Source organism: Gadus morhua, chromosome 11, assembly GCF_902167405.1.
Source record: "Gadus morhua chromosome 11, gadMor3.0, whole genome shotgun sequence".
NCBI lineage: Eukaryota > Metazoa > Chordata > Actinopteri > Gadiformes > Gadidae > Gadus > Gadus morhua.
This window is the reverse complement of record NC_044058.1, coordinates 21196124-21219744: the sequence shown is the minus strand read 5'-3', so window position 1 is coordinate 21219744 and position 23621 is coordinate 21196124. Positions and strand designations below refer to the sequence as shown.

Genomic DNA, 23621 nt, shown 5'->3' with positions numbered 1-23621 from the left:
ACCTGATAAGTCTGCCCTTCTTTTCCAGAGCCGTCCAGGACCAGCTGTGAGAACCCGGGCACGCCGCAGCATGGCTTCATGAATTACACCACCGGGTTCAAGGTACGCACACCACGGCGCCGTCTCCCGGGGAGACCATGGTCGATGAGAGGGGGGGGGGGGGGGGAATCAGGAGGGTGGGGTCCTTCTCTCTCTCTCTCTCTCTCTCTCTCTCTCTCGCAAAACCTCACAAAGATGGACTGCTCCCCACATCACCTTCAGCACGTGGAGGTAGATTGATCCGGAGGAGCTCACGTCTGCCTCCACGTGCTAGTCGGCCCTGTCTGTAACGTCGAGGTTATCCTTTCTTTTTCTTTTTTCTCAATCAACGTTCACCTTGAGGTGACGAACAACAGAGCCGTGGCCTAGTTATTTTTTACCCTTCTTTCTTCCCTCCGTCAACATGTAGTCACTCCCCCTCCTGTCAGCCGCAAGGGGTCCTCGCTCTGAAAGCCCCTTTAATCCACTCCACTTAATTTCACTTGACTGGGGTCCTTATGAAGGAGCCGAGCAACAGGGAAGTGGTGGGTGTTCTCCCCGCCCACTCGGTTTAACTTTGCACCCCACACTTCTCTTGGTACTTTCGCCGTGCGGCACTGTTGTCATACAACGCCCATGTTGAGCGCGCCCTGTTTTTCCAGTACGGACGTGGATCTCCTCGACGTTACACACACACACACACACACACACACACACACACACACACACACACACACACACACACACACACACACACACACACACACACACACACGCGCGCGTACATACACACACGCGTACACCCAGACACAAACACACACACACTTTTCTTCTGTGTGCAGGACTTCAAACGTAAATACTATAAATAAAAATTGGAAGAGTGTAGTAACAACCGCACACTTTAATCAGAGAGTCATTCAGCCTTCTCTCAAGCACGTCATTGTGCTCCAATTTAAAATAGTCCTGGTTTAAATATTCAACCAGGATGACCAGCACTGTATGTGTTTAGCCCAGGGAGGGAGTAGCATCCTTGGGGATGCGGTATGGCCACTGCAGGTGGGCACCAGGGGCCTGTAGATAGGGGGACTGCAGGCGACTGGAGACTATCTATAGCTGGAGTCCCAGGTGGCTCTCTCACGCGCGGTCATTGTTTATTCCGTTGGATGACGAGATGTGGCTGCAAGGACGTGCAGAAAACACCAAAAAAAGTGTTCCCAAGTTTTATCCCGACCGGGTGTACCGGAGACAACAGCCTGTGTTGCTCTTTTTATTTTCACCGCCCTTGCACTTTTACTTTCACTTTCGCTTTCTCTCAGAGATCCATTTTTTTGTGCTGGTGTCTCTCTTGTCCCGATGGTCACCAGACATGGTGGAAGCACTTCTATTTTAGAAAGTAGAGAGAAGTTATTTTATCGTTAAAAGACTGCTTGCGTTTGGGGTGAGGAAAAAAGCAGTTGGGAATAGTGTTCGCGTTTCCCGTCTTGGGCGCCAACTTAAACCGTGTTTATATAATTAAACCATGTTTAATATTATAAACACAGTTAATTGGCTGGGAAACACAGCAGCTGTCCCATTTCATGTTGACAAATAATGTTGTATCCATCTCCATCTTATTCACCAAAAACATTGTACTCTTGGGACATTCAGAAACAATTGCCTAAAACCAAATGCACGTATGCATGAACACACAAACACATTCACACACACACACACACACACTCACACACACACACACACACACACACACACACACACACACACACACACACACACACACACACACACACACACACATTTATCAGTTAACACAAATGCAAACATACACACTGACATGTTCACCAATTCACACACTTGAACACATATTCACAATTACCAATTCACACACATGCACGCATACACACTCCCACATTTAACAATTCACACAGATGTAAGCATACACACTGACATATTAACCAATTCACGCACACACATTCTCACATGCATTCACACATGCTTTATTTATGATTTTCAAATGACATCACCGGTGTGGACTTGCATTATATATATGTGTGTGTGTGTGTGTGTGTGTGTGCGTGTGTGTGTGTGTGTCTGTCTGCTGAGCAGGTGGGCAGCCGGGTGGAGTTCCAGTGTCAACAGGGCCACCTGCTCCAGGGCTCCACCACCAGACTGTGTCTGGCAGAACTCACCTGGAGCGGAACACAGCCTACATGTGTCCGTAAGTACTGCTAGCCCTCTCTCTCTCCTGCTCGCTCACAGCCTCTCTCTCTCTCACTGTCTCTTTCTGCTGCTTTCTCATAAGCTCTCTCTCAGTCTCTCTCTCGCTCTCTCTCTCGCAGACCCTCTCGCAGACGCACACAGACGCACAACAACACACACAACTCCCCACACCGCCTTCAGCTCCTCTGCTGGAGACATGTAACTGATAACTCTCCTTCAGGTCGATAAGTAATCGACCCCCCCCCCCCGGGGCCCGCGGCACCCCTGATTAAGGGTCCCTGGGTAAGACCCCCTCCACCAGGGGGCGAACCCATCAGGGAAGCTCCCCTGACACCCGCCCCCCCCCATCCCCCCCCAAGTTGAGATGGATGGATGCTCTTCCTTCTGCCGGAGCGCTGGGCAGACAGGGTGCCACGCCCTGGGCTCCAACGCTACCACTGGAGCCCCGGTCAGGGGCTGACCGGCAGGGTATTCAATAACCAAAATATTTTTTGTTTTATTCATGTTTTTTATTCTTCTTACAGGGAGTCCTGGTCCAGACCTGGTACTGGTCACGAACGTGTACTGGTCGAGAGCCGGTCCTGGTCAAAACCTGGTCCGGGTCCAGACTTGGTCCCCATAGATGGCTGTTTGTTTTGTGTTGTGACGATATTGTGTGATGTTATCAACATTTATGGGACTCGAATCGGAAGTAAAGGCGTGAAGGCGTTTTCATTTAAGGCACAGTCAGCCCCAGTACACAATAAACTCCTTCCAGTGTATTCCTACGGAGGAAGCTGGCGAGCCATTACAGGAAGGGGAGGGGCCAGGCGCCAGAACGTGGTGCAATTTGCCTCAGAGGGGGCTGTTTTCAAAGTCTTCATCATTTCACCTTTGCCCCCTGCAAACAATGGATTAGTGGTACAGTCCCAAGACGATAGCATGTTTTAAGCTGGGGCTGGTTCTGTGTGTGTTTTGAACTCACGTCAGTCAGCCATGGAAGGCACCTTTACACATCCCAGCCTCCCCTGGTTTAGACCCGGTCTGAGTAGGTGTTGTGGGCGGTGACCTACAGTGCGTTCTGAGGGTTTAGTCTGCCTGCCCCGCAGTAAAGCGGTGTTAAGGAACAACAGACTGGTGCGGGCCGCTGGAGGGAATGCAAATGATATTTAGTCCAGTATGGTTCCTTATCCAGGCCGAGGATGTAATACCCAGCAGAGTTTCCTCCTGCTGAGCCGGCAGAAACACTAATACCTAGACTTCACAGTCCACCTGATCCCTCAAGCACTGTGCCCAGTGTGTGTGTGTGTGTGTGTGTGTGTGTGTGTGTGTGTGTGTGTGTGTGTGTGTGTGTGTGTGTGTGTGTGTGTGTGTGTGCTCTTGAAGGTGTATGTGTGTGTGTGTGTGTGTGTGTGTGTGCTCTTGAAGGTGTATGTGTGTGGGTGGGTGTGTGTGTGCGCTTGAAGGTGTATGTGTGTGGGTGGGTGTGAGTGTGTGCGCTTCAAGGTGTTGGTGTGTGCGGGTGTGTGTGTTTGCGTGTGTATTTATGTGGGTTATGTACGGTGGGGTTTGTTTGAATTGCTGCATATTTGACTGCTGTCTCTACAAGTGTGTGTGTGTGTGTGTGTGTGTGTGTGTGTGTGTGTGTGTGTGTGTGTGTGTGTGTGTGTGTGTGTGTGTGTGTGTGTGTGTGTGTGTGTGTGTGTGTGTGTGAGAGAGAGAGAGAGAGTCTGTGTGTATGTCGGACCCTGGGGTCATCTTGGAATCCTCTCAGATTCCTTTCAGGCAGATTGAACATTGACTTTGGCTGCCATTTAAACTCTGCCTAAAGTATGAAGCCCCCACGGCTGCTTACCGTATCAGAAAGAGCTCAGGGGGGATTACCGCGGACACTGTTACACTTTAATGGAATTCAATCGATCTAATGGAAGAAATCACCAAAGTTCACAGGTAGCGCTCCGCTCAGCGCACCGGCAACGGCACATATTGACATCAAAACAACCGTTAAGAAGCTGCATGAAATATTCAAGACGCTTTGACTTTTTCTGCTACCCCCCTTAGCTCCGATACCCTCAGTGTTGCGGCATAAGCATTCACTCACCCTTTTTTCGCATCGTCTTGGCAACGCAGCCGTCACGATCGGACAGAAGATGCCGCACGACGTGGAGCACTTTAAGTGGAGCCCAGGGGTTTGTGTGTTTTTTTATTCCTATACATAGATAGTGGACATGATCGATTGTAAAAGGCTGTTGCCGACAGACACGGTCACAGCAGGGGGGGAGCATGTTTGCGTTGACCCAGTTTCCTTCACACACACACACCCACACTCGCCCAGGTGTGACAGACACATGTCACACCTAGCTGCTGTTCCCTCTCTTCCCTGCGTGCCCTACACACCGTTTGAGCGTGTGTGCGTGTTTGTTTGTTTATGTTTTTCGGGGGGGATATTAAAATGAGCGCGGCAAGGTGACCCAGATTACCGACACACAGATGTGTGTGTCGTTCTCGCTGCCGTGTGTGAAGGCTGGCGTCGCCGGGCAGAAACCAGCCTGCCTCCGTGGTAAATGGACTGCATTATATAGCGCCTTTTTGTAACCAGTGGCCACTCAAAGCGCTGTACAATCTTGCATTCACCCTGTCATGCACACATTCACACACCGACGGCGGCGTCAGCCATGCTAGGTGACAGCCAGCTCGTCGGGATTAGTTAGGCTGAGGTGCCTGGCTCAGAGACACCTCTACACTCATCTAGGAGGATCGGAACTCGCAACCTTGCGGTTACCAGCCAACCCGCTCTACCTCCCGAGCTACATGCCGCCCAATCGCTTCCCATGCCTTCCCATCGCATTCGGCGAGGACTTGACTCCGGATACCTCTCTGATCCGCACGCTCAAAGCGGCTCAGCAACCGAGTCTCAGGGGCATCGGGTGTTTGTCTGAGCCGCGAATGGCCCTCGGACTGCTAAAAGGGCCGACTGACCTTCCATGTCTTCTGCGGGCCCTTGAGAGGCGATGGATGTAGGACGCCGGTCCCCGTGGCGTCGCGTAACACGGATCTCGGCGGCTCCAAACACGAGGCTCCGTCGCCTGAAACACATTCTGGACACGTCGGCTCGGAGTGGGAGTGGGAGGAAGGCTGTTCCCGCTCTTCGTTGTTTTTGGATTCCTCTGCGTCACTGTTGTTTCTCTTCCTGCCAGTTCTCTTTATTTTTTTCTCCTCTCTCTTCTTGTTGTTGTTCTTCGCTCTACACGACATGTATTCGTTATTTTCCGCGGCATGCAACGTAAACACAGATTGCAAGCGGGAGGTCGGCATGAATAATGCGGCCAGTCATCTTTTGCAATGGCGGTGTAGGTGGGGGTACGGCATCCAGGAAGAACACCAACTGCTCCGCTCGCACCGCCCTCCCGACCGACCGCCCGCCCGCGCACGGCCACCTGAATCAACAACGCTCTCTCAATGCAGATCACAAACCTCTTCCGAGGCTGAGCCTTTTTCTATCAGTATTTATTCTGGTGCTCTCTAGAAAGCAAGTCTATTGCTAGGGGGCTCGTTCGTCAGAACGCATCAGCTGAGGTTTTTTCTGGGGCGATACTCCGCCATGTTGAGGGGAGTAGAGAGGGAGAGAGTGTTGTAGTTCTGTAGGATTTGAAATCAACATAAATATACCATAACCGCGGCTGATGAAATTGTTGTTTTTCCCCCCGGTCTCGCTTGAGGAATCCTGTGGCGGATTCAAAACACAACAAGTTCTCCCCGTAATGACAAATCACTTCAGGATGATTTGGTATCAAACTGAACAGAAAACAGAAAACTTTACATTCACATCATCACCCCAAACAAAATAACTCGCATTCCGATGCTCCCGTGCTTCCAAAATAGAGACGATCACGGCGTTGTGACAATGCAACGTACAAGCCCTAGAGCAAGGGGAGAACTCAACACAGATACAGTAGATATATATTCATTATAAAGGAGATGAGCAGTCAGCTCGCAGAGCTCCCAGAGATAAGCTGCAGAGCGGATGTTGTTAGTCTGCAGAAGGTTACTGACTACCTGGGGTTTAAACTGTGTGTTTTACTAGACACAACGCACCTGCAGCTCCACACAGGTTCCCTCTCTCTCATGGTCTGTCTGTCTCTCATGCACACACCCACAATCACACAGATGCATGCACCTATGCATGAAAGTATCGTTAGCTTCATAGCATGACCGCTTGAGTCATATTTTGGCCAAATTGTGATACTAACTCTACTCTTGCTCACCCTGCTGATTCACTGCACCTCATTGGCTTAATCCTAAGCCAATCAGAGTGCTTTTTACATTCCATGATCACTATCTGGCTAAGTCCTCTATTTGCCTTTTGCACTTTTTGCATTTTGACATCACGTGACGCAAAATACAAGATATGACTTAGACGATTATGCTATGAGGCTATCGATATGCAAGCATGCACACACACACGCAGAAACACACACATACACACACGCTAAATGTACCTCACATCGAAGGAGCATTTAATGCCAGGCTGCAAAACGGTTTTCTTTGATTGAGATATCAAAGCTGTCGCGTTATGACGCATTCATTTCATCCAGAGGCCTAATGGGTGTTTCAAAGTGGTTAAAAGATACACTTTTAACCACTTTCTATAAAGTTGTGCGCTAGTCGTTTGAAGTGGCGAAACACTCGCTTGGGCTTTGAAACATGGCTGTTGTTTCTCTTCATGCCAGTTCTCTTTATTTTTTCTCCTCCTCTTTTGAATATAAAACCCAGTTTGAACGAGCTCTCCTTGTCGATGGAGCTCGCCAAACGTTGTTTCCACGCCGCGCTTTTCTACAAGAATTAGCCCGGGACCAAAGGCTGAAAGCACCTTGCTGCCAAAACACCAGCCCCCGACTGACACCCAGAGGCGTGTTCATGTACGAGCGCCTATGTGCGTGCTTAGCCTAATTAAACGAGCTACCGTTGGAGCGGGAAAGGAATAAACAAATGACTTGTGAAAAGGGTGCGAATAAAGTGCCAGAGGAGGGAGAGAGACTGTGTGTGTGTGTGTGTGTGTGTGTGTGTGTGTGTGTGTGTGTGTGTGTGTGTGTGTGTGTGTGTGTGTCTTGTGTTTGTGTGTGTGCGCCTGCTTCTGTGTGTTTGTGCGCTCTCATGTGTGTCTGTGTGTGCCCCTGCCTGCCTGTGTGTGTGTGCATGTGCCTGCCTGCGTGCGTGTGTCTATATGTGTATGAATGCACCTGCCTGTGTGTGTGCCTGTGTGCCCGTCCGTGTGCATGCGTGAGCTTCCAGTGACAGGGAGAGAACAACCAGGGGTAACTGCGCGGCTGGTGCCTGAGCCGGGTGCTGTCAGAGAGGCAGGCAGCCTGGCTGGTGGGGACACACAGCCACTCTGAATTGGCCTTTCATAGGCTCTTAATGACATTAGAAAGACGTAGACGAGAAGAGGAGCGGCGCCAGGAGAGTGGAGCGTGGTGACTCTGGGATTCATCTAAGACATGTTTAGGGGGGGGGGGGGGGGGGGGGGGGGGGGGTAAGTACTGGGAGGGTGGGTGGGCAGGGATAAAGGGTCATGTGATGGTGGGTGTGGCCTAACTCAAAAGGTGGGTGCGTTTGTTCGAGTGTGTTTGGGTGAGCGTGCGTGTTTGCATAAGTGTGTGTGTTTGACACGAATATGACCCTGGCCTTCCCTTTCTCATGCAGAGATCCATTAAAACCCCCAGCTCTCCTCTTCAGACAGGCCTTTCATCTTTGCACATAAAGCTCTCCTTTGCACTACACACACCCACCTCTTCTTTGATATGGAGTCATCTATTGTTTTTGTGACTTGTTTAATTTTCCTTATGAAAGACAATTCTGTTTTGCATCCATAGAAAGGCGTATCTCCCTCACACCACATGACTGCCATACATGTTCTCATTACATTTGTATAAGGCAATCAGGCGTGTATGAGTAGTTTGCATAGAATGGGAATTCATAGTCTGCCAGTGAATAGGAATATTCTTCCCTTGGTTACTTTATTTCGTAATTCTTCTAACCCTATATTTTTTATATTTTACTTAAAGCCTGGTCTTAAAGACTGGTATTCATGCCTGGTCTTAAAGCCTGGTCTTAAAGCCTGGTCTTAAAGCCTGGTCTTCAAGTCTGGTCTTAAAGCCTGTTCTTAAAGCCTGGTCTTAAAGCCTGGTCTTAAAGCCTGGTCTTAAGGCCTGTTCTCAAGGCCTGTTCTCAAGGCCTGTTCTTAAGGCCTGATCTTAAGACCTGGTCTTAATACCTGGTCTTCATGCCTGGTCTTAAAGCCTGGCCTTCAAGCCTGGTTTTAAAGCCTGGCCTTCATGCCTGGTCTTAAAGCCTGGTCTTCATACCTGGTCTTCATACCTGGTCTTAAAGCCTGGCCTTCATGCCTGGCCTTCACGCCTGGTCTTCATGCCTGGTCTTCATGCCTGGCCTTCATGCCTGGTCTTAAAGCCTGGCCTTCATGCCTGGTCTTAAAGCCTGGCCTTCATGCCTGGCCTTCACGCCTGGTCTTCATGCCTGGTCTTCACGCCTGGCCTTCATGCCTGGTCTTAAAGCCTGGCCTTCATGCCTGGTCTTAAAGCCTGGCCTTCATGCCTGGTCTTAAAGCCTGGTCTTAAAGCCTGGCGCTGCTGTCACTGTGGGAGCTGTGAGTGCCCCTGTCTCTGGGTGGCCAAGGCTCCACACCCTCCATCCCCAGCTCCTCTCATCAGCCTGCACACGTGGCAGCACAGAGCGCTCTGGCCCTCCCTTTGACACCTCACTGTGAGCTCTGGGGTATGGATCCCTAATCAGCCCTGTCTCATGCCTGCTGTGATGGTGGCATTGGGAGGTATCGATGTCGGCTGTGGAGTCAGACGGAATGGAGTTATTTGTTCAAGTGGATCGATTGTATTTGGCCATATATTTACCTAGCGTCCCGTGCAAAAGCGGAAATCATTGAAGGTAGCTATTGACATATACACTGCACAGGTTCACCACAGGCCAGTGGGTGGAGGTCTGTTTCATGTTCCTGAATTTTGGTCGGTTTCACATTCCTGAATTTTTAATGCCTGGGAGCTAAGTTTGTAAAAGGCTTCCGGTGTACCGTAGGCTTTGTCTGTTCCTGTGGCAAAAAAGGTGTTCCTTTTCATAAGGAAAAGGAACTCTCCCTTCTCTCTCTCTCTCTCTCTCTCTCTCTCTCTCTCTCTCTCTCTCTCTCTCTCTCTCTCTCTCTCTCTCAGTAAAATCCCCAGTTACAGGGATGCATGGACAATATAACATTCTCTCTCTCACACTCTCACTATTTCCTTCCTTTCTTTTTTGGAGGTGAGTGAGTGTTTGAAGTGATGCACAATGTAACCTTTTCTCTCTCTCACTCCCTCTCCCCCTGACTCTCGCTCACCTTCTCCCTCCCTCTGTCTCTTTGTCTCTCTTGCTCTCTCCCCCTCTCTCTCCCTCTCTCTCTCTCTCTCTGTCTCTCTCTCTCTCTCTCTCTCTCTCTCCTCTCTCTCTCTCTCTCTCTCTCTCTCTCCCCCTCTCTCTCTCTCTCTCTCTCTCTCTCTCTCTCTCTCTCCCCCTCTCTCTCCCTCTCTCTCTTTCCCCCCCCCTCCCCCCCCCCCCCCCCCCCAGCCCACTCCTGTAAGCAGCCCCGCAGTCCGCCCAGTGCTGACGTGGTGGGTCTGGAGCTGCCCTCCTACGGCTTCACGCTGGTCTATGCCTGCCAGCCCGGCTTCTTCCTGGCCGGCGGCTCGGAGCACCGGGTGTGCCGCTCCGACGGCAGCTGGACCGGGAAGGTGCCCGTCTGCCGAGGTGAACCCCCTCACCCGTCTCACCCTGTATCCCTCCTCATCCTCCTCCCCCTCCTCACCCATCCTCGGCCTCACCCTCCTCATCCTCCCCCCGCCCTTTACATCCCTCCTCACCCTCCACATGCCTCCTTCACGTCCTGCCCTCCTCCCCCTCCCCCTCCCCCTCCCTAACCCTCCCATCCTCCCCCCGCCCCCATCCTCCTCCACCTCCTCCAACCCTCCACCCGCCCTCTACATCCCTCCCCATCCTTCCTCACCCCGTATCCCTCCCCAACCTCCTCACCCGTCTCACTCTCCCACCCCCCTCACCCTCCCACCCCCCTCACCCTCCACAGCCCCCTCACCCGCCCGCGGCGTCCCCCTCCCTCCACGTTAGACCGCGGTGTACGAGTCTGGCGGCGGCTTTGTAACCCCCCTCATGGCTCCGTTGGCGCAGCACTCAGCCAACGGTGGGGTACCGGCGTGGTGTTCCCCCTAAAAGGGTCGGAGAGGCGGAATAATTGGTCAGAGTGTGTTGCGTTGTGTTGTGCTGTGTTGTGTGGGTCAGCGCGTGCCTTTCACCGACCTCTCGGCCACGGTCTGTGAACCGGTGCCATGTCTACGTCGGTGAAAGCTTCTTTTGTGGGTTGTTTGCGGGGTTGAATCGCACTCCAACCGGCGTTTAGTCAACCTCCGTCGCTTCATGCATATTCGTTTCGCCGCCGTGAGTGTCACAATGACAAACGCAGTCGCACACTCTGGCGCCACACCGCTCAATGATGAGACTGCGCAGACAAAAGGAGTTGATTAAAAGTCACTATGCACTCCCATTGTGCGCAGCATGCAAATATCGATGATTTGTTGTTTGTCGTTTTAATTTTTTAATGTGCGCCACCGTACACACAAAACCACCGAGGCCGTGTTAAAATCGCCGACTCTGTGTGTGTGTGTGGTTGGTTTAGCACGCCCCAGGGTCGCTCAGCCATCGCTGACCGTCCATTTTGTTTCTCTTATTTGTTTCTTCGGTGTGTGTGACATCCGTTCTCTCCTTCCGTCTGCCCACAGCCGGCTCCAAGTCGCAGGAGAAGAGTGCCAAGCCGATGCAGGGGACGGCCAGCCCCAAGATAAATGGTGAGCCAGCCGCCGTGTCCGCCAGAGACCGCCGTGTCCGCCGGAGACCGCCGTCTCCGCCGGAGACCGCCTCCTCCTCCGCTGTCATCGCTCTGCCAATTTATGCTACCTGTCAAATTGTGCTACCTAGATAGATAGAGAGATGGGTAAGAACTTTATTAATCCCTCGGGATGGTTCCCTCAGGAAATTGCACCTCCAGCAATAGCAAACACTGCAAATATAACAGTGAAGAACAACAAATATAAACAAATATAAATGTTCAAAAGTACAACCTGCTGAATACTAAATGCAATATGCCAAAAATATAAAAAATATATGTGCAGGGAACAACATAACTCATGATTCTGCGCATGTGCGAGACGATAGAGGAAATGGGACTGCAGATTCAATACGCTACCAAACACATAAGGGAGCATTTTATAGTTGCATACATTGTTCTGCTAATCTATGCTACCCCGGTCAGAGTCTATCGTTCCATGCTACCCTATCAAACAGTGCTACCTTATGTGTTTGGTTGCGTACTCGATCTGTAGACCGATTGCCTCGTATCAAATGATTCTCCCACTAAAGAATCAAGTTATTTTACACCACGACTCACCCCAAGTAGACTTTTAAGGATGTGGCAAGCATATTTTGATACCGTATTATGACATGGATAATACAGTACAGAACACGGTCACTCGCCCCCACGTGCACTTCACCGGCCATAAAGGGACCGGGCACGAGGGGGGGGGGGGGGTCCGCGGGGGTCCGCGTCCTGTTATGGCCCCTTCCAACGATATAATGAGCGGGTATTCCGCGCCCCGCTCCAGTTGTCTCTCGGCGTGAGATGGAACATTCTGTTCCCCCTGAGTGTGTCACCGGGGCAGACTGTAAGCACAGACTGAACACGGGAGTCACACCGTTACAGGGCTTGTAATCAACAGTACACTGTACGACCCGAGTGGCCCCCGTTTGAAGACCCTTATAGCCTCGGGGAGGACTTTGAACAAATTGGCCCCTACCGTCACAGGAAGTGTCTCGCTGTTCGCTTCAAGGCGGCCTCTTCGCTTCTTCTTCTTGGAGTTAATCAGATACAGAGCACTAACGCTGTGAGTTAACTCTGCGGGGGGTAAATCATGGACGCCCCGAGGAAGGTTTGCGCGTTGCTAAATACAAACGTAATGGCGCCAGCAGTTTCTGCTTATTTTGGACACGTTTGTGGAAGAGGAGAAACAAACTCACGTTAGCTGATTTAATCTTTAAGATTGCCTGGACCATTCAGAGAATTGCTTTATTCAGAGATAAATGTAATGGAATCGACCACATTGTTAAATATTCAATTATACGTTGAAAAATCTGGGAAAACGTTAAGAATAATAATTGAATTCCCATTACCGATGAGGGCCGCCATGGTCTGTGTTGATGATGACATCAGGCCGCAGCTCAGAAGTTATGACTAATTTCAGAGCTGGTATTCTAAATTTGTAACAAGTCGGAGCTTGTTTTTACAAATTTTGAGTTGTTTTACACACGGAACAAACAAACCATTCAGTTCTATGTCTCTACTGTTGATGGGGCTCCCGGTCAATATAGATATTTTCAGTTGTGATTATAATCACAATGAGACAATATCCGAACATCCTAAGCCCATGCAGAGATAATTAAAAGATGCTTATCGACAGATTGGATTTCAGAAAATAAATAAGGTACTTACCAAGCATTGCGTGGGTGCAAACTAAAGAAAATGATGTATGATAATTGCAAAGGTATAGATTATGGATATGAGTTTGATATACGTATCTATGTGACAGATCCGTAATAATCAGTCAATGAAAAAAAAAGTTAGAACCTTAAGCTTAACTTCACGAAAAAATTTAGGAAAATTATTTTGTCCAACCCTAAACATGGAAAAGGTCGATTATTCGATGTAAACCAAAATCAAAGAAAAGTCCTCAGTATAAAGTAATTATATTTGTGTGGCTCCTTGAGTAGCTTAACTTGTTTACCAGTGAGTGAACACAACATGTCTAGGTGTGGATTGCGTCGTTCCGGCGCTCCGACCCAAACGGTAACCGGTAGTGATTATTCCTCCCATGTTTGATCCCGCCTTCCCCAGTCCCGGACGACGTGTTCGCGCCTCACTTCCTGTGGAAAGGCTCGTACGACTACAAGGGGCAGAAGCAGCCAATGAGCCTGACAGTCACCAGCTTCAACGCCTCCTCGGGCAAAGTCAACGCGACCCTCACTGACAGCAACATGGAGTTCCTTCTTTCCGGTGAGTTAAAAATCTAAGTTTACAAAATCCTTCACTCCCTTCCCTTCTTCATCCTCCTCTTCTTTCTCCTCTTCATCCTCCTCTTCATTCTCCTCTTCTTCATCCTCTTCATGCTCATCCTCTTCTTCCTCCTCCTCTCCTCTCGCTGTCTTCTCGCTGTCGGCCACTTTCATTTATTTTGTGCTGGACCTCCTGTCAATCAATCAATCTGCGAGCCGTCTCATGCATGAGAGGGCGAATTAACTATTGGCTCCGAAGACGGATGCATCAAGTCTCGGGTCGACTTAAAAAGTCTGGCTACTTCTCCATCCCCTCTTCCTCACATTCCTCCTCCTCCTCCTCCTCCTCACTCTGACTTCTCATCTATCCACCTTATTGCTTCTACCCTGCCCCTCCACTCACTCAATCTTCCCTCGCTACCTTCCCTTCTTCTTCTCCTCCTCTCCTTCACTTTCCTTTTCTCATTCAATCCCTGCCAACCTTCCCTCACCCCTCTCCCCCTCAGCCTCACCCACTCTCCCCCTCTCCCCCTCTCCGGTTACCATTACTCATTTACTCTCTTCGATTCCACTTTCACTGTGCCCCTGTGTTTTCGTTGTTTGTCTGTGTGTGTGTGTCTGTATGTTTGTTGTGTGTGTGTGTGTGTCTTCGTGTGTGTGTGTGTGTGTGTGTGTTTGACGTTGTGACTGTGTGTGTGTGTGTGTTTGACGTTGTGACTGTGTGTCTGTGTGTAGGAGTGTACAAGAGCCAGGAGGCGCGGCTGACGCTGCTGCTCAGACAGGCCCGGGCCCTGGCCCACGGCTCTCCCTTCAGCAGGATCACACACGACTCCTGGGCCATGGACGGATTCGTGAGTACACACAATGAATTATGGAGTGGGTTCCCCCCTCGCACGCACACGCAAACACGCACAGGTGCACATGCACATGCACACATGCTCGTGAACAAGCACATGCACAGGTGCACATAAACAAACAGACGCGCAGCCATGCGCGCCGACACACACACACGCACATAGATGCGCAAACACCAAGACACACACACACAAACACCCAAGAACACAGCCACAAGCACACACACACAAACACCAAAATAGCTCTTTTTAGGGAGGGAGACCTGATTGAAAAGTAGATTACTCTGGGAGAAAGTGAAACTGCAGTTGAATTCAGTTGTGGAGCCACAATGTGCACAAGCGACAGATAGGCATGCCGCACCTCAACTTCTTCCTCTCACGGTCCTTTTTTCTTGTGTTTACATCATTTACAAATTAACCGTGAAGACGATAGTTTCTCTTTGACTTTCTCTTTATTATTTTGTCAGACGATGTGTGTATACATGCACTTATAACGTGAAGAGGACGAGGGGCGGAAGAATGAGAAAAGGCCGTTCCCACGGACCCCATCGAATAATCGGGATAATTGCATTATGCAGACGTATCGTACGGGATTACAACAAGGGCCCAGATGCGTTTCATCCGGAGATGTTCATGGTCATTGATTGAACTGAATTAAGAAACTGCTTGGGAATTCATCTTCTTCATTCATCATCTGGGAACGATAATGATCACATAGTGTGCTGTGTCGTGTCTCCTCCTCGCTCCCCCTTGTGTGAATACACACATACATACACACACACAGACGCCAAACACACACACACACACAGCCACAGAAGAGCTTGTTGGGTACTTACTCGCAAGCCTTCCTTTATATTTGTATGCGTTGCCGGTTGTGTTGTGCGTTTCCAAAAGGTTTGTGTGTGCGCATGTATGTAACGCTGTGTGTCCTATAGGTTTCCGCCGAGCCAGACGGCGGCAGCTACGTGCTGCAGGGCTCCATCCAGGGCAAAGACTACGGGCAGTTTGGACTGCAGAGACTGGGTACGTCACATCCACCTCCTCCAACTCCAAAAAACCAACTTTGAGAAAGTGAGCAGACTGCTTGAAAAGACACGGAAGCAGCTTCTTTGACCTCTCCATCGGGTCAGAGATGAATAACTTTATTCCGCTACCGGTTTTTGGGGCAGTTAGAAATCGAATAGATGGAAATTTGTTCGAAGAATACTCAGTATTGTGGAAGCGAGCTAAACCTCTGGCCGGTAGCTGAATCGGCAGCCTTAAGTGGCCTGTCAATCATTCAACACAGACACTTTTTGGGAAGCCTTATCAATATAACAAAATGTTTCAAGGTTAATGTTTTTTGGGAAGGGAGGCTTCCACAAAGAGTACTGACCTGATGGAATTGTATTGACGTGGGGGCTGGAGATGGGGTTAAGGTTGGAGAAAGTTGGCTCCAACTCATGCGGGTGTTGTTTCTATAATGGTATCTAGCTTCATACTGGAGGAACATCTCCGGGCACTCGCATCACTGCATCGGCTCTAAGGACAACCCAACCGTAAAACAACTTATTTGAGAAAAAAAGTAGTAAAGGGTCGACATGAAGTTTGTGCGGAGGTGTTTGAGAAAAGTTTGATAGTGGGTGGGGACTAGTTCCACACGATGTTTGGCTTTGCTTAAAACATCAGACCGTGAAGGCTAGTCTGTGTCCGTCACAATCATCCAATCCCAATGGGGTTTCCACAATATTCCTTCTATATATTTTATACGAGTGGATTTGCCCATGAAATAGACAGCTTTTCCAACCCTAAAGGACAGGACAGGAGATATCTCAACGCAAAGGGTTAAATGTCACATATTGTGGCAGGATGATACATTCAAGAATCATCATATCACCGTCCATGAAACCATCCCAGGGAACAGCCATAGCGCTTCACTCATTCCCTGAGTCATCTCTCAGGACCGCATATTAATACACTAATCATACAAATTAGTGGGTGAAATGACAAACCGAATAAATTGCAGATAAAGAAAAATCAAAAAGCCTAGATCCTATAAAAGGTGACAGTTTGTTGGAATCATTATCTCGCCTGTTGAACGGGTGTCAAAACACAAGTGTTTATCCCCCTCCAAAACACTGATCTCATTCCGTCTCGTCACGTCTTTCTGTTTACTTTTGTGTGAGCTATCCGTTCATCCATTCACGTGTCCTTAAGAAGTCAGAGCCAACTTTGTCAGAACCGCAGTCTCTGATGAAAATGCCAACGCTCCTCGAGTTGGAAAACCAATCAAAGTTCCAAAAGGGACGGCAGATGTGCTCCGTATTAGCGGATAATAGATCAGCAGATGCTCATTAGATACAGACGCTGAACGCACCGCTGCCTCCACCCCCCCCCCCCCCCCCCCCCTCCCGCCCATCCCTCGCCACGCCGCCACCGCCGTCAATGCTGATGTCCTCTAACGCCATATTGCCGCTCCTATCCTTCCAAGATCACGCATCCTTAAAGCGGGCACTCTCCGTCCCTTTCAACCTAGCAGGCATCATCATCATCATGATCATCGTCATCATCATCATGATCGTGATCGTCGTCGTCGTCATCATCATCATCATCTCAGTCCACATCCTAATTCAGAGTTTCTGTCCATCCAAGGTCAGCCATCCTTAAAGTGGACCAATCCCTCCACCCTCCCAGGTATCATCATCATCATCATCATCATCATCATCATCATCGACATCATCGTCATCTTCATTCAGAGTGTCCCTCCATCCAAGGCGCCTACGCTCCCTCCAAGACATCCACAGCGTCATCTTCATCACCATCGTCATCGTCCTCATCATCCACATCCTGCTCATCGTTCCCATCCGAACGGGCTTCCCGTTTCCAGAGCCTGTTCCACTGGGCGCCGGTCGTCGTTGGTCTGGCCTTGTGGTCCAAACCCTGGTTGTGTGTGTTGGGGACCCCCCCCCTGCAGGCATGAGCGTGCGGGAGAACGTCACGGCGGTGGAGCCCGAGTCCAGCGGCGCCACCAACAGCAGCTCCGTGGCCGTGGCCATCCTGGTGCCTTTCTTCGCCCTCATATTCGCAGGGCTCGGCTTCTATCTCTACAAGCAAAGGTAATGCCCTCTGGGCCTGAGGCCCAATTGTTCTCAAATTGCGGTTCTCGCACCCATATGGGTACTTTAGGGGACGGTAGGGAAGAAGTAGAGGAATTGAAATAAGAATATTGGTTATTAACAATTGTAATATAAATCCACAGCTAATACAGTGAATTCAATCCGAATGCCTCCTAGATAAAAAAAGATTAAGTGGCACATAGGAATTCTAACCTACAAGTTCGGCAACCCGCGTTTAATATTCATGTGCACTCCAAATAACATGCAAGTAGAGGAAGTAAAATAAGAATATTGGTTATTAATAATTGTAATAGAATTCCACACGTAACACAGTGAATCCAATCCGAGAACCTCCTCAATAAAAAAAAAATGAAGTGGTACATCGCAATTCTAAAGTTTGGTAATATGCATTTAATATTCTGGTGCACACCAAATAACATGCGCATGCATTCATGATTTATATTCATGATTTAAATCTACTCCGCAATAAGGTTGGTCCTGTTGAAAGGGGGTACTTGGCTGGGGGGCTACATTAGTGTTAGTGTTTGACAGCCCCCCGCTTTAGGCTTTGGTTGGCACCACTGCCTCTCTGCTCTGTAAGGGGGAGTAGAGCAGAGTCGCATTGTGACGTACCTGTCTCCACATGTGTATTTACTAGACTATATAAAGACACAAAATAGCACGCTTTCTGCGGCGCCTCTCTCCACACACTCTGCCCCGCAGAAATGCACAGTGACGTTTTTAATGTGGCGGCTGTGGGTTAATGCCCAGAGTTATGTGTGATGTGCCTTGTAAACACAGGATGGTATACAGTGTGTGCACAGTCCAGATATCAGTGGAATGAGTTTGACAGTTCCCTTGCAACCGAATGAATCACTGTAGGGATGTAATCGCGTGTGTGGGCTAGCACTCACTGCAAGCCCTGCGCGCATGTACGTATTTGGACAAATCTCAAATTTTGTTATCACACACACATGTCTACTGATAGATGCATTCCGGGCTCTGGAGATTCAAAGCACATCGCCTTTGTCACGTTCATTACCCAGCGAAGCCGTCTGCTGGGCTCTGCCTGCGAATAAGTGGTACCACCGTTTAGTAGCGCATGTACCTCGGCTTGCACCACCTCATGCCAAGATAAGGGCGGAGTAATTGCTGTTGGAGCTAGCTAATTCGCTTGTTTGTATTGTGTGTCTGTGTGTGTGTGTTTGTCTGTGTGTGTGCCTGTGTGTGTGTCTGTGTGAGTGTCTGTCTGTGTTTATCTGTGCGTGTCTGTCTGTCTGCGTCTGTCTGTCTGTCTGTTTGTCTGTGTTTGCGTGTGTGTCTGTCTCCGTGTGCGTGCGCGCGTGTGTGTGTGTGTGTGTGTGTGTGATTGTTCCCTTTGACGTCGGCGCTGCTATAGGAAAACGGACAAGGCGCAGTACACAGGCTGCGCGGTGCACGAGAACAACAACGGCCAGGCCACCTTCGAGAACCCCATGTACAACAGCAGCAGCACCACCAAGGCGGCCGAGGGCAAGGTGGTGCGCTTCGACCCCACCCTCAACACCGTCTGCACCATGGTCTGAGGGCTGCCTAGTGGGGCGGAAAGAAACACAGTCAGCACATATTCACACGCGCATACGTACGCGCACGGAGGGAACGCACGCATATGCTTTATGCTACACACGCACGCACACACACACACACACACACACACACACACATCAAATAAAAGAGAGAAACAAACACAGGGCATGCATATATTTCCTGTTTCCGCCCACACACACACACACACACACACACACACACACACACACACACAAGCTAGGTCTAGGCAACACAAAGCACACTTTGAGCAACAGATATGACGGTTCAATAATTTGCTGAGTAAGTGAGGGAATGGAGGGCTTTAGGTCGGCCCCCCCTCCTCCTCCTCCTCCTCCTCCTCCTCCTCCTCCGTTGGGTGAAGAGATAGGTTTATTTATTTCTTTACACTCCGTGAGTGTCAGCTTTATTAAGAAAAGGACATAAATACTAATAAAAATATCAAAGCTGCCCCTCCTCCCTCCGGGAGTATTTTATATTCCTGGGGTGCGGGGGGGGGGGGGGGGGGGGGGGGGGGGGCTGAGTCGAAGATGCCAAACTACATGTTGAGTCCCGGACGGCGTCGTTGAGGTGTAGCGGCCATTTCCCCGGCGGCGGTCTGGGGGAGCGGGGGGTCTAGGTACTAGAGAAGAGACTGATGTGGGCACTGTTCCCCCTTCAAGGTTTATTCCCCCCCCCCCCCCCCCCCAATTACCTCTACATCGATGTTTACCCCCTCCACACTTAAAAAGAGAACGTTTAAATTTCCAGATTCTTTGGGGTGTTTGGAGTTTTATTTATATCCGTACGGTGTGTGTACGGTTTCCAGTGTCATGGTGTCCCTCTATGGATCTCTCCACAGTGCTGAATCCAACTGTGAAAAAGTATGTTTTTCTACGGTAGTTTTGTTAAAAAAAAGAACACTTTTAAGTATGTCGTACATGTACCGGGTCGCCAACTCTTATAAAACTGGCGTTCTGTTACTGATTTAAGCACATCAGTCTTAGAATAGTCTCGACTTTTCGGTTATTTTTGATTTCAACAAGTTTCTTTCGCTCTCTCCATCTTTCTCTCTCTCTGCTCCCTGTGCTATATCTCTCGCGCTCTCTCTCGCTCTCTCTCTCTCTCTCTCTCTCTCTTGCTCTCTGCCTGTCTTGCTCTCTGCCTCTCTTTACTCTGCTATGAAGTTGTAATTAAAACCTTTATAATTAAAGCTTTTCTAAATGGAACAGATTAAACGGTACATTACGAGAGTTTTTTTCCCGGAGTCCAAACTACCTTGAATCTGTCGCTCGGAATGACACGGTCCGACGTCGACCGGCAGTTAAGAGGCTACGACGCTCCGAGCGGAACGTTTTATTTGGGGAGGACTTCAAAGGGCATCGCATCCGTCCTCCAGTATACGTGTCACTCTTTATTTTAGTACGTTCACCAAGAAGGACCCGTGGTTTACCCCCACCCCCCCCCTGCGCGAATCACAAAGTGTATTTCATCTCCTCACCAACACCGTATGTACAGGACACGCATATGGGATTTGCACACGACGCACCACCACCACCACCATCTCCCACTTCAACCACTCCTCATGGAAACGAGTAATAAACCCACCGCTCACATCCCATCTGAGTCATTGCAGTGCCTTGAGAAAAACACACACACAGAAAAAAAAAAAAAAACGGCTACTATAGGGGGTATACAAATTTGAAAGGAAAAACATATTTATTTTGATAATGAAGCGATGTCGTCGGCGTCACCAGACAGGACCCATGCGAAGGAGAAGGGCGGTTTGCAGTTTGTGTTCGGGTTGTTTTTGGTTTGTGTTTGCTCATTCTCGTGCATGTCGGCCATATGTGAACCAGTGAAGCGACTGCTGCTAGCGCACTTTGTGTCTATTCCCCATCACTGCTGTTGCATTTTGTACATTTATACAGTTTTGATACACGGTACCCCCTTGTCCTCCGTCCCCTGACTCCCCCACCCCCCCCCCATCTCCAACAGGTTTTCGTTGTGTTATTGATATGTAATATATATTTTGCGAGTTCACGTTTATTATTGGGGAAAAACCTAATGCGGCCGTGGAAAAAAGAGCGAAGCCCACACTACAGGTTGAACTGTTTTTGAACGCGTTTATCTGTAACTCACTCTGACGGACATCCAGTTGGGAAAAAAAGAAAAATAACCGTGTTTATGTATACTGTATGTACATACGAACACACTTTTATATAGAGCTCTATTTTTATGCCGATAAAAAGATTTGTAAGTTATTGATTATATTGTGTACATTTTCACATGTAAATGTCATGTAAGATCAAAAAAAAAATGTTTTGTATTTTTTCTTTATCTGCATAAATGTATAAATCCTTAATTTATATATAAAATATGAACTAATGAACTTGAGTGTTGCTACTGTCTTTTATTGAAGGAGATAACAGGACCTTCTACCCCATTTTCATTGGCAAACGTCCAAAATAACCCAAAATGGGTGAAGGTCTCTATGATGATAAAACTGTTGCTGGATTCAGGTCTTAATAAACGTTGTTACAATAAAATCGAAGTGCCGCAGGGAGGTGCTGACATTTAATCAAGCTTGGAAACAGTTCGTAAACTTACTAACGAAAACCCAACGAGGGCCGTTTAGAAACCAAAACCAAAATGGAAGACCGAGGCGGAAAATTTGTCTTGCCTATTTTAATGGCCGGTGCCAAGACCTTGTGAAAGAGATTAACTAACATGAATTGTGTGAGTTTGCGTGCAGGTTCTGTGAGGAGAACTTATAAGGGGGTTGTGTGATGGCAGAAAGCCCAGTTTATTGCCCTGGACGGCTGATCTGAGGGGATTATACATCAGTTTCACAGCCCATCTGACTTGAGTACAGTCAAACAGTAGCATAGATGCACATCAAAAACAACAACCGGGATCAAATGGCAGCGAGTGGTTCAAACAGCATCTCCGTGGCATGGAGTTACATGAAACATTGACATGAAAAATGTATCCAAGAATTGAAATTGTGGAAAGTGGATGAGAAACCCATCCATTCCCCATTTGATGAACTCTCTGTTGAAAGTGCTATTTGCCACAGAGTTGGCTGCACATACGGATGTGCCAAAACTGAAATTATATAACATAATGAAAGAATGAAAAAACAAATGGTAGCAATAAACGCGTGGGTAGAAATGATGAGGAATGCAGAGTGTAGGAGAAATGATCAAATGTAGCGTCGGAGAACCGGCATCGCCAAGCACCGTGGAAATCAAATAGCAGGCTGTGGAAATGCTAGTTTGATGTACAACCCAGGTTAGGTGTAAACCCCAAAATCTTAAAAGCAAGGATTAATGTATGGATTAGTAATATTTGCCCAGGGGGATTTTCTACAGAGCTTTAAGTATTAGCAAACACATTCAGCGATGATCTGAAAAAGTCTTTATAATATGCATGGCTCGGAGAAAAGTAATTGAAGATTTGCCACAGATGGATGTACTGCATCTACCAAATACTGCGCAAGCTCCCCTTCGCTTTGGAGGGTGGCGGTATTCCAAATGACTTTACAATGCATCATGAACCGCATTTCTCTAGGAAACCAATTTTCTCTTAAAGTCTCGGGATGTCACAGCCTTCAAAAGCACTGGTAAATGCGCCATTGAATGAAAAGGGGAAGGGCTCATGTTCAACTATGTTCAGCTTTTTCCTGAGCAATCACATGGACATTGCCATGACTGAAAAAATCCATCCTCAGATGAAAGTGAAGACATTTGGTACCTTAAGAGGAACAACTGATCCGCCGTTCCTCTCAAACGTCAATATTTACGCTGATACTTCTTTCAATGTTATGTTTATGCATCGCAAAATGAATCAGATATAGTCTCACTTTTCTGCAGACCTCAACCGTTTACAAAACTCCCTTCAAATACTCACTCTAAATCAGACTGAGCAACTTGATGTATTTTTATATTTATATCCTTCAATGTTCCTTCAACGTTTCTCCCCGATCCCTAGCCCACAGCAAACCCGCTTCCTTCCACTCTGCCAAGAGAACGGTGCCGGGGCCTCCGACTGTCTTACCTCGTTGTCGTCAAAGCGTGACAGGTTCTGCCTCGTTTTGTGGATCAGCCGTATCGTTGGGGGAATGTTAGTTTACAAACAAGTGGTCCCTCCGTTTGAGCGGCACACTTTGTGCACCCGGCGCGCAAAGGGTGCTGCCGCATAATAAACCGGACCCTAAACTGAGCTTGTGTCTCTCTTCCACAGAGAGACATTTACATTACCTTTATCCAAAGCGACTTACAACAAGTACATTTGTCATAGTGAAAGTGAAACAATATATCGCTGTCGGTACAGTAAGGATCTAGGACAGCTAGGACAAGATGCTATATTACTAAATCCAACATACAATAAGTGCGTACATTAAGTGCAAGGACGTACAAAAAAGAGTAAGTAGGTGGGGTGGGAGGGGGAGGCTGTGCAGAGTAGGTGAAACCTCTGAACTCTCAACAGGTGCGTCTTGAGTCTTTTGCAGAAGCTGATGAGCGACTCTGCCGTCCTGACGTTGGCAGGGAGCTCGTTCCACACCACCGCGGTGCCAAAACAGAGAAGAGTTGTGCCTTTGATGATCGACTTTTTCTTGCTCTTAGCGATGGTGGTACCAGACGAGACAGGTGTTGCGTACAGTAAAGCTCAGCAGAGTGGCGGCTTTGCGCGATATCAAAGCGTAGCCGGTTTTAGCTTG

General features: G+C 48.7%; 1 protein-coding gene across 1 annotated transcript in view; it reads left to right on the top strand.

Annotated features, from left to right (window-relative positions):
- Positions 1-21068, top strand: part of LOC115553642 (CUB and sushi domain-containing protein 3-like) — a 251189-nt gene extending 230121 nt beyond the window's left edge. The window contains 9 exon segments of the mRNA XM_030370072.1: positions 29-102; positions 2122-2233; positions 9841-10020; positions 11064-11129; positions 13229-13387; positions 14122-14237; positions 15176-15263; positions 17194-17335; positions 18735-21068. Coding sequence (XP_030225932.1) covers positions 29-102; positions 2122-2233; positions 9841-10020; positions 11064-11129; positions 13229-13387; positions 14122-14237; positions 15176-15263; positions 17194-17335; positions 18735-18900 — 1103 coding nt within the window. The 3' untranslated portion in view covers positions 18901-21068.
- Positions 21069-23621: the final 2553 nt, after the last annotated feature.